A 17,657-nucleotide genomic window follows, 5' to 3' on the forward strand; every position below is an offset into this window, starting at 1 on the left:
TAGAATAATAGACATGTTTTGGGTCCAAGCACATTTATCTTTAAACTAGAATAGAATAGACAATAGAATAGAATAATAGACATGTTTTGGGTCCAAACACATTTATCTTTAAACTAGAATAGATTAGAATAGAATAGACAATATAATAGAATAATAGACATGTTTTGGGTCCAAGCACATTAATCTTTGAACTAGAATATAACAGAATATAATAGACATGTTTTGGGTCCAAGCACATTAATCTTTGAACTAGAATATAATACAATAGAATAGACATGTTTTGGGTCCAAGCACATTAATCTTTGAACTAGAATATAATACAATAGAATAGACATGTTTTGGGTCCAAGCACATTAATCTTTAAACTAGAATAGAATAAATCTTTAAACTAGAACTATAATAACAAATTTGTACTCATGTACAATGTTGTTACCTCTAATAGTAAATATTGCAATAAGCTGCAACTTTTTCTCTTTTTTTAATTTGCAAGCAGTTTTATTAAAATTAATCTCCTGTACTATGTTTGACATCTCCTCATTTACACAGATGTCTTAAGTAATTGAACGTTATGATTCTGTGTTCTGAGTGCAGGCTCCTGTAGGATCTGTTAATGCTTTAGGTAGGGAGATCAAGTACAATTAATGTTGCATTCCATCACAATTTCAATAAGTGTTGATACAAAAAGCATCTATGAAAGATGTTAGGGTGAGGATAGAGTACAAGATCAATGCCCTCTGTCTTCAGATTGATTCCTACAATATTTTATGTGTTAAACAGTTTAATTTGTAATGTGAGGCTATTGTCTATTACTTCGTTGGAAATCCTACAAGTAGGAACAACAAGGCTTGAGCTGCTTATACTATTATGTGTATTAAAACAGTAAGAGAGTACTGCCAAGATAGAAGACATTTGGAACTGTTCAAAAAGAACAGGAAATCCCAGAGGCAAAATAAGCAGCCTTTCTGAAAGTGTTAGTGTATACTGTGTAGAACCGAAGATAGCCAATCTCCTTAGGCAACTAGTGATCTCCAAGCCAGTTCACACCTTGTGGTAAATGGAAAAACATAGACCCCAAGAAGCTGTGGGACTCTAGAAAGGTTGGTCTGCCTGTCAGCCTCCTTCAGTCCTCACCACTCTCCTCCCCTCAAGTTCTGAGACCAGGCACACAGTGTCTGTGGTTCCTGTGGTTCCACAGCCAGCCACGGTGTTGCGTTGGCATTGACTTTCATGGAGCCAGACCTGTTTTCAGTACCAACTAATTGCTGAGGCCCAAACTCTTAGTGTTTAGTATCTTAGTAATGATAGTCATCAATTACATTTTAATCTGAGATTGAAGCACTAAGGAGTCATGCACACTATGGGTACCATTCTTGACTGTCTTGATTCTCTCCTGGTGTTGACTGGTTAGTCTAAGGGGGAATTTAGGCCATCGTAAGATTTTTAAAGGGAAACTTTGTGATTTATCAGCTTGGAGTCTATTGTTTGTTTCCCACAGCCATCTGCTGTGTTGGTCCATGTGCCTCCCATCAGATACTGTCATTCTTCTGTTCCCTACACATGCACATCCACAGTCTATATTAAATAGTACCACTCTCTCCCCCATGAAACCTCACTGTGAAGAAGGAAGGGGGAAAAAAAAAAGAGAGAGAGAATAACAGCAAAAAAAGATTCAGTTGTGAGTATTGTTCCAGGAAGAGCAGCATCAAATCTTGATCCCAGCTGGAAAGTAAGCACTTTGTAGCCACTTGCTCACTCCTCTGCTACCCTGATGGGGTGAGGAAAAGAATACAGGGCAAAAGAAAAGTAAAACTCTTGATTGAGATAAGGAGAGTTTAATAACTAAATTAATCACAATAAAACACAATAAAATAATAATAATAGTAAAAGAAGATAGCAGAAAAAAAAGAGAAGAGTAAAATCCATGAAAAGCAGTGATGCACAATGAAATCACCTGATGTCTGCTGACCAGTGCCCAGACATTCCCTGAGCAGTGACTGCCCTTCCTCCAACCCATTCCTCCAGTGTGTATACTGAGCATGACATCCTATGGTATGGAATATATATGTTATCTAGTTCATGTCAGCTACCCTGGCTGTCATCCCTCGCAGCTTCTTGCACATACTAGGAGAGCACAGGAAAATGTAAAGCCTGCAACTCAGAGTGAGTACCACATAGCAACAACAGAACAAGGAGTGTGTTATCAACATGGTTCTCACAGACAGATCTGGACACCCTAAATCCTCAGCAAGAAGTGCAGGAGCTGCTCTGATGTTAATATCACAGTATCAGTATCACAGTATCATCAGGGTTGGAAGAGACCTCACAGATCATCAAGTCCAACCCTTTACCACAGAGCTCAAGGCTAGACCATGGCACCAAGTGCCACGTCCAACCTTGCCTTGAACAGCTCCAGGGACGGCGACTCCACCACCTCCCCGGGCAGCCCATTCCAGTGTCCAAATATATAGCAATTAAACTGTGATCAATACAAGGGTTTTTTTTTAATGGCAGTTGTTTGGCATTTCTGTGTCTCAGATTGGCTTGGCCTTTTTTTCTGAAATGCCAAGAAGGCTTTAAATTATCTTTGATTTATATGAAGTAGCATTTATTCAGACTGATTCTCCATTTATTTCTTGTTTGTATTCTTCCCATCTCCCATGAGATGCAAGTGACATAAAGGTGAAACACCTTCAGTAAAAATATGCTTATTAAAGAACAGTCTGGATGCATTCCACTGTGATCTGCTCTAGAGGATCCTGCTCTGGCAGGGAGGCTGGACCAGATGATCTTTCGAGGTCCCTTCCAGCCCCTGACATTCTATGATTCTGTGATTTATGGCTTGCTTTGTTATTCCTAACATTTTCAGCAATAACAGAAGGTGTCCAGAGGAGGGCAACTAAGCTGGTGAGGGACCTGGAACACAAACCCTATGAGGAGAGGCTGAGGGAGGTGGGGGTGTGCAGCCTGCAGAAGAGGAGGCTCAGGGGGGACCTCATTGCTGTCTACAACTACCTGAAGGGAGGCTGTAGCCAGGTGGGGGTTGGTCTCTTCTCCCAGGCAAGCAGCAACAGAACAAGGGGACACAGTCTCAAGTTGTGTTGGGGGAAGTCTAGGCTGGATGTTAGGAGGAAGTTGTTGGCAGAGAGAGTGATTGGCATTGGAATGGGCTGCCCAGGGAGGTGGTGGAGTCACCATCCCTGGAGGTGTTTAAGCAAAGCCTGGATGAGGCACTTAGTGCCATGGTCTGGTTGACTGGCTAGGGCTGGGTGCTAGGTTGGACTGGATGATGTTGGAGGTCTCTTCCAACGTGGCTGATTCTACAATTCTCTAAGTTATTCATTTTGAGTCCTTTCATTAATCATAAGCATGGCAGTTGATTTTGCTCCTCTTCCAATTGTGTTTTTCCCAGATGAAATCGTTGTGCAGAAGCCAGAGCTCACCAGTCCCTCGATCTGTCACGCTCCTGGTGGGGAGTACTTTGTAGAAGGAGAGACCTGGAACATTGACTCTTGCACACAGTGTACGTGCCACAGCGGACGTGTCCTGTGCGAGACCGAAGTCTGTCCCCCTCTTCTTTGTCAAAATCCTACGCGCACACAAGATTCTTGCTGTCCACAGTGCCCAGGTATGTACTGACAGCCAGCTTTCATCAGAGTTCTTTCTTCATCTCAGACTGTATGATGGGAGTATATTGAATGTCTCAGTATGGGTACAGTTATTGTGGTGCACTTAGCAGCTTGAAGTAAGAGTCTGCCGTCCTCTATTTCAAAGGCAAAACCTGACTGTGTGCAAGAGATATAGTGTATAGGTAATGGGTAGTTCTGGCCCTAAAGCTTGAAGATCTTTGAAGACAATTTAATGACATAAGGGTTGCATGAGAACCAGAATCCTTAGTTGGAGAGTTTATGAAATATGCACTGGCTCATTTATGGAACCTTGCACAGTTAGGGAAGCTTGGAAAGTAACCAAAGTCCTAGGCAGGTACAGGTTGGTTTCATTTCCTTTCTGCATGCCTTGGTTTCTGTTTCTTTATCACTATTATAGCTGTTTGGGATTGGCTCTCAAAAATACTTTGCATTGCTTTTACTTTCACCTGGTATAATTTGTGACTGATTTGAAGGCAACTGAGTAATATCAAAGCATTCCAGCCCACTGACTCTGCCAGATTCTTCCTACATTGCTTTACAGTGTCAAGAAGGGAACAGGATTTGCTTTCCCCTGAGGAAAGATATGCAATTATAAATGAATGTGGAATCCTATTTTATATAGCAAATGGAGCGTTTGTTGTTGTCAATGTCAAGTCCAAACCTGTGAATTTTGTCATAGAATCACACAGAATCACAGAATGCTAGGGGTTGGAAGAGACCTCAAAAGGTTATCTAGTCCAACATCCCTGCCAGAGCAAGATCATCTAGAATAGATCACACAGAAACACCAGGCAGATTTTTAATACCTCCAGAAGAGGAGATTCCACAGCTCCCCTGGGCAGCCTGTTCCAGTGTTTTGTCACCCTCACAGTGAAAGAAATTTTCCTCATGTTTCTATGGAACTTCCTATGCCTCAGCTTCCATCTGCTGCCCCTTGTCATGTCATTGGGCATCACCAAGAAGAGCCCGGCTCCAGCCTCTTTACATATTTATAAATACAAATGAGGTCACACTTCAGTCTCCTCTTTTCCCAGTTAAAGAGCCCCAGCTTCCTCAGTCTCTCCTCATAGGGAAGATGTTCCACCCCTTAATCATTTTTGTGGCTCTGCACCAGACTCTTTCAAGCAGTTCCCATAACTGGATTGAATATTCCAAATGTGGCCTCACCAGGGCAGAGGAGGAGGAGAATTCAACTCTCCAGCCTGTCAAAGTCTCACTGAATGACAGCACAACCCTCTGGTGTGGCAGCAACTCCACCCAGCTTTGCGTCATCAGCAACTTGCTGAGAGTGAATCATAGAATCACATAGAATCAACCAGGTTGGAAGATCATTCTATTGCTGCTTGCCTGGGAGAAGAGACCAACCCCCACCTGGCTACAACCTCCCTTCAGGTAGTTGTAGACAGCAATGAGGTCCCCCCTGAGCCTCTTCTTCTCCAGGCTGCACACCCCCAGCTCCCTCAGCCTCTCCTCACAGGGTTTGTGTTCCAGACCTTTCACCAGCCTCATCACCCTTTTCTGGACACATTCCAGCACCTCAACATCTCTCTTGGATTAAGGGGCCCAGAAATGGACACAGCACTCAAGGTGTGAGATGCTCTGGACATCATTTTTTTCATTATAAATCACAGCAAACATTTGCTTACCTTCAAAATACTTTTTGGAAGAGCAGATCTTCCTCACTGCCTACATAATGTACTTAGTCTCTTTAACTTAACACAGCTAGATTGAGAACCTGTCATGAGTGCCCTTAGGAAGACTTTGTTTTTTCTTCTCCTTTTCTTATATTCCCTGCACATACAGTCACAATTCTTGACCTGTAATGTCTGTGAAGATACATCTTCAGTGCAGAAATAGATCTCCCCCTTGTGCAGGCAGGGGAGAAACAAAACAGAACCGTAGGCATCAAGCTGAAGACTAAAGAAGTTTTCAACTTGTTTCTCAGCAACTTATAAGCAGTTCCTCTAAGTCCACTACTGAAAGCAATAGCAGCATAAAAGATGTTTGACTTTGTATCATTCAAGTATTTGAACTGACATGGCAGAAGCTAGGATTCAAGTTTTAGATCTAAGATTTATTCTCTCTAATTTAAAGTGAATTCCTATTTAGCATTCAGCTCAGAGCACTCCTAGTGGCTTTCTGACGGGCTGCTGCTGGTGGTGATTGCATTTTCACTTTGCTTTCCTGTTTGCTTTCAGGTTTTTTTTTCCTTTTTTGGTAAATTCAATAAAGGCCTACATAAACTTTATTCTAAAGCTCATCATAAGATCCTCAGCACCTGTATGGACCAAAGAGGCATAAGGTTCTGTCCTTCTAGTTCTTCTAAAGCGGTGTTATGATTCCAGGAGAGAACATTCTGTAGAGGAAACACGAAAGAAGTTCACTGTTGTAAGTTAAATAATTTAATCTGTTTATCTTTACAGATGAGCCTCTTCATCCCTCTTCATCAAGCAATGAGAGCATGCCCAGCTATTGCAAAAATGATGAAGGAGATATTTTTCTGACAGCTGAGTCCTGGAAGCCCAATGTCTGCACTAGCTGTATTTGCATGGATGGTGTGATTAGATGCTACTCAGAGTCTTGCCCACCAGTATCCTGTGAGAGGCCTGTTTTGAGGAAGGGGCAATGTTGTCCTTACTGTATTGGTAAGCAAATAAATATAGTTGATAACTTGCTGTTCCCTTTTTGGGAATAAGAGAAGCTTTATTTACAAATTAAAAGTTTTTCCCTGTTTCAGGGAGGTGCAGTTTGTGCCTTCAGTTGAAATGGAGAGTGAAATCTTCATAGGTTTCATGGCAGAGGATCATGATTTGTGGTTTTGAGGTAAAAGTGCAAGAAGATATAAATACAGTTTGCCTACAAACTTGAAAGAACAACCTCCTAAAAACTTGATAAATACACCAGATAAAAGCATTACACAAAGTCATTTTTATTTAAAGGAAGATCTTTCATGTAACTCCCATCTTATGTCAAGATATGAGAGACCATGAGAAAAACAGTAATTATGACTGCAGAGTATATAATGAAGCATTATGAGATTTTGAAGAATGGAAAATTGCTAATAAGGCATCCAAATTAAAATACAGGGAGGAAAAACATAGAATCATAGAATATCAGGGCATGGAAGTGACCTTGAAAGATTGCCCCTGTTAAACTTCATTAAACTTCTCCCTGCCCAACTCTCCAGCCTGTCTAAGTCTCACTGAATGGCAGCACAACTCTCCAGTGTGGCAGCCACTCCACCCAGCTTGGTGTCGTCAGCAAACCTGCTGACAGTGCACTCTGTGCCCTCATCCAGGTCATTAATGAATACATTGAATAATACTGGTCCCTGTACCCACCCCTGAGGAACTCCACTAGTTACAGGCCTCCAGCTAGGCTTTGTCCCATTGACCACAACTCTCTGACTTCTTTCCTTTAATCAGTTCCCAATCCACCTCACTACTCCCATCACCCAGACCACAGCTCCTCAGTTAGCTATGAGGATGCTGTGGGAGAGAGTGTCAAATGCTTTACTGAAATCAAGGCAAAGCACATCCACTGCTCTTCCATCATCTACTCACCAGGTTATGTCCTCACAAAAGGTTATCAGTTGTGAAAGATTCCTTTATCTGGTCTAGAGCAGATAAAGGAATATCTTTTTTAACACAGACAAGATGAGTCTTGTGCACCAACTGATTGTTTACCAGATGAAATCAATTTCTTGGTGCAGCTAGAGGAAATTTGGAAGAAGACAGGTAGAGCTAGACAAGGGCATTCTGAGCTGCCCTTTTGTATTTTAGTTTCTTACTGCAACTATCTCATTTCCACTGTCCTCTGGCACTTGTTGCTGTTGTGGCCTTCATCTTCATCCTGTAGTTACACTTGCATAGAGATGGACACTAAAATGGGAGAGACAGAACCAGATGATGCTTTCTTAGGAGTTAAAAGTTTTCTCTTGAGCTTCAAATCACTGCTATTGTGATTTCACTCTTGTTCATGCTTCTTAAAAAAAATACTGTATTAATTTGACATCATCTTTACAAACTGCAAAGCCTAAGCACAGAGAGTGCTCAGTTTTAGATCTGCATGTGTAACAAGCACTAGAGGACTGCTCACGTTGTGTTCCTTGCCCTCTCCTCTGCCACATCTGCTTTCTGGCCAACAGAAGAACACAGGATTCCTCTGGCTCTATATGCCAACATGCACAGCATGTATGGAAGAATTCAGCACAATTTCTGCAGCCTGCAGCCACTTTTTCCTCCCACTCTTCCTTTCCCATGCCCACATCATATTCACCTACAAAATCTCCTTGGAGAGCCATGAGATGCCCTTACCAAGGAACTGTGGAATATTTGCACTTCTCAGATATTCCCATTAGCATTTCCACAATAGTATTTCTTGCTGGTCTCCTTTTGCTTTTGAATTTACTGTGTCCAGATCTGATCCACTGGTCTGCTGACTGCTAACCTTATTACTCTGGATGATGCTAGTCTATTATGTTGTCATTAATTAAAAGCTATATTAATGGTCATATTATAGAATAAGGATTTTCATTTATATTTGGGAAGTAATTCTGATACATTTATAGATATAATCTGTGTGAATGTTAAACCAGCATTTCTCTGACAGCTTAAGATGCTATTGAGAGACTTCATGTTTAACTTGTGCATATGCTTATTCTGCAAATTCATCTAACCAGAAGGTTTCATCAGAATAATTGCTACCTCCAAGGTAGCAAGAAGCTAGGATGAAAATGAGGTGCTGCTTGGCTTTTGGAGGTTCTGCTGTGTAGTTTTATTTTGATTATCTGTAAAGTGCTATAGCAGCAAAAAAAATGCTAGGCTAAGCAATTCAAGAATGCCTTCTCAGAGAAATAGAAGGTATACAGCAATCACCTAAAAAGGCTTGCATAGGATACAGCATTTAAAATGGCATATTGAATGCTTAGGCAAAATGTGTAATGTCTCTTTGCTAAGGCAAAAAGCGTGTAATCATTCTTGTAAGTTGGCCACAACAACCCCAAACAGCGCTACGGGCTGGGGACAGAGTGGGTGCAGAGCAGCCAAGAAAAGGGACTTGGGGGTACTGGTAGATAGTAGGCTGAAGATGAAGCAGCAGTGTGCCCAGGTGGCCAAGAGAGCCAATGGCATCCTGGCCTGCATCAGGAACAGTGTGAGCAGTAGGACAAGGGAGGTTATTCTGCCCCTGTACTCAGCACTGAAATAGTACTATTTGATCTTAATTTCCCTGAAACATGTGCAAAGTACTGAAGAGAGCTATAGAATCATAGAATCAACCAGGTTGGAAGAGACCTCCAACATCATCCAGTCCAACCTAGCACCCAGCCCTAGCCAGTCAACTAGACCATGGCACTAAGTGCCTCATCCAGGCTTTTCTTCAACACCTCCAGGGATGGTGACTCCACCACCTCCCTGGGCAGCCCATTCCAATGCCAATCACTCTCTCTGCCAACAACTTCCTCCTAACATCCAGCCTAGACTTCCCCCAGCACAACTTGAGACTGTGTCCCCTTGTTCTCTTGCTGGTTGCCTGGCAGAAGAGACCAACCCCCACCTGGCTACAGCCTCCCTTCAGGTAGTTGTAGACAGCAATGAGGTCCCCCCTGAGCCTCCTCTTCTCCAGGCTGCACACCCCCAGCTCCCTCAGCCTCTCCTCAGAGGGTTTGTGCTCCAGGCCCCTCACCAGCTTTGTTGCCCTTCTCTGGACACCTTCCAGCACCTCAACATCTCTCTTGAATTGAGGAGCCCAGAACTGGACACAGCACTCAAGGTGTGGCCTGACCGGTGCTGAGTACAGGGGCAGAATAACCTCCCTTGTCCTACTGGCCACACTGTTCCTGATGCAGGCCAGGATGCCATTGGCTCTCTTGGCCACCTGGGCACACTGCTGGCTGAAATAGTCTAACCACCATAGTTGTGTCATCCTTTTTGGCATCCTACCTGATCTTTTTTTTTTCAGATGTTCCAAACTAAGTTAATCTTTCTTGATCACTGGAAATTAGAAATGTAGGTGGTTTAGGTTTTTTTCTTCATTAAATATTATTTGCTAGGAAGCAAGGAGGATGAGGAATAGTTGGCAACCTTGAACAGCCAAGCATTTAAAACATTCTGGGTTTCTTAATTTTTATTGATTGATATTCTATTGATGACTTTTCATGTCATCATTTCATGTCCCCATCATCTGTGCTACGTCTTTGAGGAAAATGAGAAGCAGCCCATGCTAATTCTGTACTTGATAAAGAAGCAGATATGGCACTTTTTTAACAAAGCTTTTTGGGAAGATATAGACAGGGTTTTTTAATTGTGGCTGGAATTTCTTTGTAGCTATTATTTTCCTTCTGTGTTTGGGTAATTGGCCATTATTGTGTTTACACCATTCTGTTTTCCTTCAACAGAAGATGCAGTTCCAAAGAAAGTGGTCTGCCATTTCAGTGGGAAAACATACGCAGATGAGGAGCGCTGGGACATTGACAGCTGCACACACTGCTACTGCCTGCAGGGTCAGACTCTCTGTTCCACAGTCAGCTGCCCCCCCCTCCCTTGTGCTGAACCCATCAACGTGGAGGGAAGCTGCTGTCCCATGTGTCCAGGTAATGTGATGTGACAACCTAGACAACTGTAATGCTAGTTTTCCAGGACTGATCACAAGTAAAGGATTTATAAGTGAGTTTTGAATGTCAGTCCATGTTTGAAGAGTATCAAGAAGGTAACAGATGTTTAGACTTAGGAAAATGATTATTTTCAACACATAGGCATCTTCTGCAAATACATAGTTTAAAGTTTACTTACTCAGGGAACTGTTGCTTTCCCTGCTCTGTCCCTTCACAAGGTTATGTAAATACATTGGCATAAAAGTAATAGGGCATTTTCCTAGCTACAGACACGAGATGTAAGAATTGCAACCAGTTTTTAATGCTAGCCCTGACACTGCAGGAGTTTGCTCATCTTATTCAGTCAGCTGGTAACTACTTCCAACAGGACAGCTGGGGAGATTCAGCAGTAGCCTCTCTTGCAGTTCTGCATTAAGGGTCACACCAAAAAAAAGGCAAAGAAACCAGCAGTGACAGTTCCCATATCAGTTGGGAAGAAGTAGCCTTCCCTTGGTATTTTTGTTGCTTAGTATCACAAAGGGACAAGACTATAGTAAAATCTGCATTCTGAAATGGTATTTTCAAAAGCCAGTTTGTCCATATGGACATGTGTCATCCCATTCACATGGGTAATGAGGCATCTACCCCAGACCAAACAGGTTTGGAAACAAATTTCAGAACAGTAAGTGGGAAAATTCTAACCAAACCAAAGGATCCATAGGAAAAAGCAGTGCAGATAACCAAGTATGTTTCCTGAATTAAGGGCTACAAGGATGATTAGGGGACAGGAGGGCATGCCTTACGAGGAGAGACTGAGGGACCTGGGACTTCTTAGTCTGGAGAAGAGAAGACTGAGAGGGGATTTAACATAAACACCTGAGGGCTGGTCAGGGGCTGGGGGGCAGGCTCTTCTCACTTACACAAGGAGTAATGGGTAGAAGTTGCAGCACAACAGGTTCCACCACAACACAAGGGGGAACTTCTTTGCTGTAAGGGTCACAGAGCACTGGAACAGGCTCCCCAGAGAGGCTGTGGAGTCTCTTTCCCCGGAGACTTTCAAGGCCTGTCTGGATGCGTTCCCCTGTGATCTGTGCTAGATTGTGTGGTCCTGCTCTGGCAGGGACGTTGGGACTCAATGATCTCCTTGAGTCCCTTCCAACCCCTAATACCCTGTGATCCTGTGAAGAGCAGCTCTGGGAAGTTAAGCAGCCTGTAATTTGTGAAACACATTTCTCTAATTTCCCAGAGATGTATGTACCTGAACCTACTAACATCCCCATTGAGAAAACAAACCATCGAGGAGACGCTGAACTAGAAATACCGAACTGGCCAACACCCAGTGAAAATGATATCATTCATATTCATAGAGGTAAGAGCTGATACAAACTGGGCTAACTGAGATCTGTGTCCACTCCTCATGTTGTAATGGACTTGATGATCTGTGAGGTCTCTTCCAACCTTGGTGATACTGTGATACTTGTCTTATTTGGGCAACGTCTTTATAATGCTTCAAAAAGGCAGTTATCTGAGAATAGTCTTCTGTGCATGCATTTTGCTTTGAGTAAAGATGAGTCAGTCTATTAAATCAGTTTGGTCTCATTATCATTCATCTTCAGCGTGGAAGAAACATCTGTGTTCATATCTAGTTGTAGAAAATTAAGAATGTGATAAAACAATGGATGAGGGATTCTGCAGCATCTTCTGATAGCAGGCTAGAGAGCAGGCTGTTGTCAGGCCAGTGGAATTGCTAGACCTTTATTTGATTCATTTATACTGATAAACATAACCTGGAAAACATGTACCACAACTTAAGATACAAAACAGACAAATGTCAGAGTTAAAAAAACACATCAGGTGACAACAAAGCCAAAAAATTCTCTAAGGATATCAATCCCTCTTTTGTTTAAAACTCTGCTGAAATCATTGTTCCGTGGTAGGGGGAAAGCTCTATATGATACAGCATCTGTTAATGTCTTCTAATTGAAGGACTACTTAATCATTCTTTTCATTCTTTCAACATGTAAGGATGATCTCATAGAATAATGCTTGGGGAAAGATTACATGAAATGTAGAATCATAGAATCAACCAGGTTGGAAGAGACCTCCACGATCAGCCAGTCCAACCTACCCTCCAGCCCTAGCCAGTCAACTAGACCATGGCACTAAGTGCCTCAGCCAGGCTTTGCTTGAAGACTGCTTTACAAAATTGCAAGCTGACATTTTTAGCATTTTAGAGCATTTTTATTTCTCACAGGGTTAGTAGCTGGCTGCAACTATCCTTTCTGGGGACTATAAACACACGCTGCAAATTATGTGGAATGTTATACACATCACTGAAAATTCCCATTCTCTGCAATCACATGTGAGACTTGCTGTAGTCTGGCAGAGTGTGAGCAGTCTGTTTTCACAGGCAGAGTGGTGCAAGAATTGTAATATATCTTCCTATTAGGAAACACAAAAAAAGAAAGAAAAAACATTTTCATTCTAAGACTTCCAGATTTGCCTCAGCATACCTACACATTTTTACAAGTGGGAGTTTGATTGTGGTCAGGTGAGATGATGTGAATGCAGCTGAGCCTAAGAGGTTATTGTCAGACTTGCTTGTTACTGTGCTTTAGATTTCATCCTGTTTCCTCTCTTTTTGTTGGCCTTTTCACAGCTATTATAGTCACTATACTAGACACTAGCTAGTTCTAATTCATCTAAATAAGGTGGCATTTCAGGAAAGAAAGTTCAAATTCACATAAGTGACAAGATCCACAACTGGAACTTTGATAATTACATTTTTCTTTATGGTCAAGGCCCATTTATAAATACTAACATGCTCACATTTGCCTTGCAGACATGAATCATCTGCAGGGAGAGTACAGAAGTGGCAATGGACCACACCCCAGTGAAGATGCATCAGTCAGCTCTGTTGCCTTGGTGACGATTCCAATCATGATAGCACTGTTACTGATCATTGTTCTTCTGCTCATCAATCAGAAAAAGCAGTGGATTCCAGTGTCCTGCTACAAAGCTCCAACAAAGGTGCCATGTTTATGTCTATTTCCAGGTGGTGTGGTTTGGATTTGCCACCCAACAGATTGGAAGCTTACTCTCCAGAGTAAATTTACCACACTTACTCGGAATTTTGGAAATTAAATGAAACTACATTTACAAAAGTAGACTAAATATAAAAGTATGAGGCAATAAACATGTACAAGGTATATTTATGTATCCATAAAGTATGCTTACTGCCTGTCCTACTTCATGCTAAACATTTAAGGTAGTGTGCAACCAGTGTTGTTTTGCCTTCCTCTCCGCTGCAGTATTTTTCAGTTGAAGGATTCTCGAGCAGAGGAATTACAGGACTGGAAAGCAGTTTACATAGCTCAGTTCTCTCTTTGAGCAGTATTTTATGTGCATTCAAACACATAGATCCTTACATAGTCAAACCATAATTGATTCACGTTTGTGTTAAATGAAATCGCCTATTCTACACTTAGAAGCAAAGACTACTCAAACCAACTGCCACATCAACACTGACATCTCCACAACAACACACAGCTTTGCAAAGATGTAAGGGCTCACAAATACTGGATAGAAGGTGGATGGTTTCCATTTATGGAAGTAATACTTAGAGTCATCAAATCATTTAGGTTGTAGAAGACCTTTGAGATTAAGTCCAACTGTTAACCTAAGTACTGTCCAGTCCACTGCTAGATGATAAAACACCTCAGAAAGGAATATAGAAGGACACACCATAGGACACCCCATGCCAGGATTAACTATAAACCCAGAAATCTCTCCCATCCTCTTAGTGCATTTGCAACCAGGAACAGAACATTGTTGAAAATGATCAACAATAAAAATAGGCTGTTAAAGTCTTGGAAAAAACCTGCTGCACATCCTAACAGGCAACAGTTTGATGAGTCCATCTGGAATATGAGACTAGTAGAGCTTCATTCAGAAGATTACAAATGGTGATTCAGAAGAGAGTGTTGGCCTGGCGTAATCCTTTTCCAAACTGAGTAGAATTCCAGATTCCTTCATTGCTGACTCCATTTTGTACTGTGCTTAAGCACTTGAACCACAAAGACTTTATTAATCGTATGTGCAAAGACAGGTTTTTTTAATCGACTCAATATTCCCTTTCTGTTTTAACAGCCTTCTTGCCTGAACAATCAGCTGGTGTATGTGGACTGCAAGAAAGGTACCATGGTCCAGGTGGACAGTTCTCAAAGAATGCTAAGAATTGCAGACCCTGATTCAAGATACAGTGGATTTTACAGCATGCAGAAACAGAACAACCTACAGGCAGATAACTTCTATCAAACAGTTTGAAGAATTGCACCCTTACCAAGAATTTAAGAAAGAGAGAGAGAAGAGAGAGACTAAGTCTGCTATTAAAGTAAAACTAGAATTGTGCACTTGCTTAGTGGATTGTATTGGATTTGTGACTACATGTACAGCTCTAAGACCTTACTGGGATGAGCTCTGACTCCTGCAATGTGCCCAAAAAAAGCATTCCCACTTTTCCTTGAGATAACTGACCAAGTGTTTTCTTAGAACCAAAGTTTTAAAACATGTTAAGATGTATTTGCTTGTAACATAGCTATAGAGTTTTTTTTCTGGGAGGGGGAATCAGGGGCTAGGGGTAGACAATGAGGTAAAAGGAATCTTCAGATAAAAAAAAAAAAGTTGGTCAGGCTTGGCTGGAGAAGAAATAAATAAAGAATAATGCCAGGCAACAGCATAGTGGTTTTTCCTGTTGTTCTGAAATTGCATCTGCTGCAGCAAAGCCTAACCCCAGGTGAAAAAAAAATATATATTAAAAGGTCTGATCTTTTTTTCCAGCTGTTGCTACAGTAATATACTCCTAGAACAGAATACATCACATCACAGGTGTGGTGTAGCTGCAAATATTTTTCTATACGATGAGAAGCTGCAGTAGTTAACGAAATAGCAAGGAAAAGGTTGTAGCAGAAAACAAAGGGTGGGTTTATTAAGGATGTATAAAATTATACCTTGTGCTGCTTTTTGGTTTTATTTTTTGTTTTCTTCAAAGCTGGTTGGCTAGATTAGCCAGACTTTGGCAGAGTTAGCAAAAGACTGAGGCCTAAGTAATTCCTGATATGAGCACTGGATCTTTTGACAGCAGTACTGAAGGAAGGAAAAGTCAAAGAAAACACCATGCAGTTCCAGAGGCTTTTGTTTGTTCGTTTTGTCTGTTGTGGTTTTGTTTTGTTGTTTTATATTAATCTCTGGTTGTTCATACAGGAGAAGGAAAAAATATTTTTTTTGTTGGACAAAGCTCTTGCTTCCAAGAGAGTCAAAAAGACTGTTTTAAGGTTGGTTTTATTTCTGTTGATGTTCTTATTTACAGGTATGCAGATTTAGAAACGACTTCCATGCTAGGAAGCTGCTTAATTTTAATTGTATATTACTCAAGCACCTTTTTTGAAGCTCAGAAATAAAATAAAATAAAAAAAGGAGATCATGCTTCTTTAAACCTTAGCATTATAGGAATATTTATGTAAATATAATTATGCTAAAACAACAACAAAGTATTTGTATGTTTGTGTATATATATGTATATACAAATGCAAGCAGATCTACTGCTGTGTGTCTGCGTGCATGTGCATATACATTATACATATATATACTGTATATATTAAACACTATGTATACAGTATATATTTTTCTATTTTTTTCTTGTTGAATGTATTTTTATCTGAGAGAGATTTTACCCAGAGCAGAAACAGATAAAAACAGGCATTCCGTATCAACGCTTAATCGTTTTTTGAGTTTAGGGACAAAGAAAAGAGCATCTCATTCTACCTACAGTTTGATTTGATTTGATCTGATCTGATTTGATTTGGAAGTGTTTGTGTGTGTGTGTGTGTGCACTCTTGTGTTTGCGTGTATACAGTACATGCACGATTATAGCAGTAAGCGTTGCTCTTGCTACTTGCTACATTTCAGGGTGTTTATTTCTCTTTTCCTGCTTGGCCTTAAAAAGGCTTTTTAATGAATGCATTGGCTAGAGACACTGATGACAATATACGTGCAGCACTAATCAGTTCTATAGAATAACACCATCAGCTCCTGGATTTTCTTTTTTTGGCTTTTTTTTTTTCCCCTTTCTTTCTTTCCTTGGTTTGTGTTTTTTTTTTTTCCTTCAAACAATTGTTTGAAACAACTACTGGAATATTGTCCACATTAAGCTGGAAGTTTGTTGTAGCTTGCCTCATTAATAACTCTGACTGTATAATACAAATGTTAACTTTCCAAACAGGTCTTGGCACTTTTATACTAATTACCCATTTTGTGCATTGCCTTTTTTTCTTTTACAAATGCTTGTCATAAGAGACACAGATACCCAGTATGCTTAATGTGAAAAGAAAATGTATTTTTTTGTAAAGGAACTCTCAAGTATTGTTGTAAATACTTGGTCAGAGGTTGCTGAACTTTAAAACTGAAAGAAAAAAAAAACCTAATTTATTATTATAATGACCTAATTTATTAATCTGAAGATTAACCTCTTTTTTTTTTTTTGTGGTTTTAGAATATCAAAAAAGGTGTTCTAGCTGTTTGCATCAAAGAAAAAAAAAATAGGTGTATCATTAAGGGTCAACATTTTTTCTGCTTATACAACTTCAGTTTCCAACCACCAATAAGAAAAAATGTAGTCTCCCCAGTGTTTTATATTCAATCCGATATTGAAACAGAGATGTTTCTGTCCAGTTACTGCAAAGATTTTGTCAAGACAAAACATCCCTTCCTTGCATTAAGAGTAAGCAGTCTTTAACCAGAATTTGTAAATGCTTGCTTTTGTTTTACAATCAAGGCCATATTCTGAAAATATTAGCAGGATATAGGACATGGTGTAAAATGTTTTTTATTATTATTATTATTATTTTATTATTATTATTTTAAAGATATGATTTATCCTATGTGCTGTATCCATTACACTCTTTTACTTTGGTTCCTGTTGTGCTCTTGTAAGAGAAATGCAGATATAATTTTCTGAGAAATAGATGCATATGTGGCACTCGGAGTGCGCTGCGGTTCAGCAGATTGCTTGTTTACTTTTTTAACTGTAAGGCAGTTTCTTGTAATTTGGCTCTTGGCAGCACAATAAAAAAAAATTTTAAACCTTTTTGATGCCTGTCTTCTTAAATGTTCCTGTTTACTACTTCCAGGGTTCTGCACTTTGGCCACAACAACCCCAAGCAGCGCTACAGGCTGGGGACAGAGTGGCTGGAAAGGAGCCAGAAGGGACCTGGGGGTACTGGTAGATAGGAGGCTGAAGATGAGGCAGCAGTGTGCCCAGGTGGCCAAGAAAGCCAATGGCATCCTGGCCTGGATCAGGAACAGTGTGGCCAGCAGGACAAGGGAGGTTATTCTTCCCCTGTACTCAGCACTGGTCAGGC

The 17,657-nt window shown here is 40.8% G+C and overlaps 1 protein-coding gene across 1 annotated transcript in view; it reads left to right on the plus strand.

Annotated features, from left to right (window-relative positions):
- Positions 1-17,383, plus strand: part of CRIM1 (cysteine rich transmembrane BMP regulator 1) — a 162,921-nt gene extending 145,538 nt beyond the window's left edge. The window contains exons 12-17 of the mRNA XM_064158711.1: positions 3,410-3,625; positions 6,071-6,292; positions 10,045-10,239; positions 11,486-11,608; positions 13,082-13,269; positions 14,389-17,383. Of these exons, the coding sequence (XP_064014781.1) occupies positions 3,410-3,625; positions 6,071-6,292; positions 10,045-10,239; positions 11,486-11,608; positions 13,082-13,269; positions 14,389-14,565 (1,121 nt within the window). The 3' untranslated portion in view covers positions 14,566-17,383. The remainder of the gene's footprint in view (positions 1-3,409; positions 3,626-6,070; positions 6,293-10,044; positions 10,240-11,485; positions 11,609-13,081; positions 13,270-14,388) is intronic.
- Positions 17,384-17,657: the final 274 nt, after the last annotated feature.

Source organism: Pogoniulus pusillus, chromosome 18, assembly GCF_015220805.1.
Source record: "Pogoniulus pusillus isolate bPogPus1 chromosome 18, bPogPus1.pri, whole genome shotgun sequence".
Taxonomy (NCBI): domain Eukaryota; kingdom Metazoa; phylum Chordata; class Aves; order Piciformes; family Lybiidae; genus Pogoniulus; species Pogoniulus pusillus.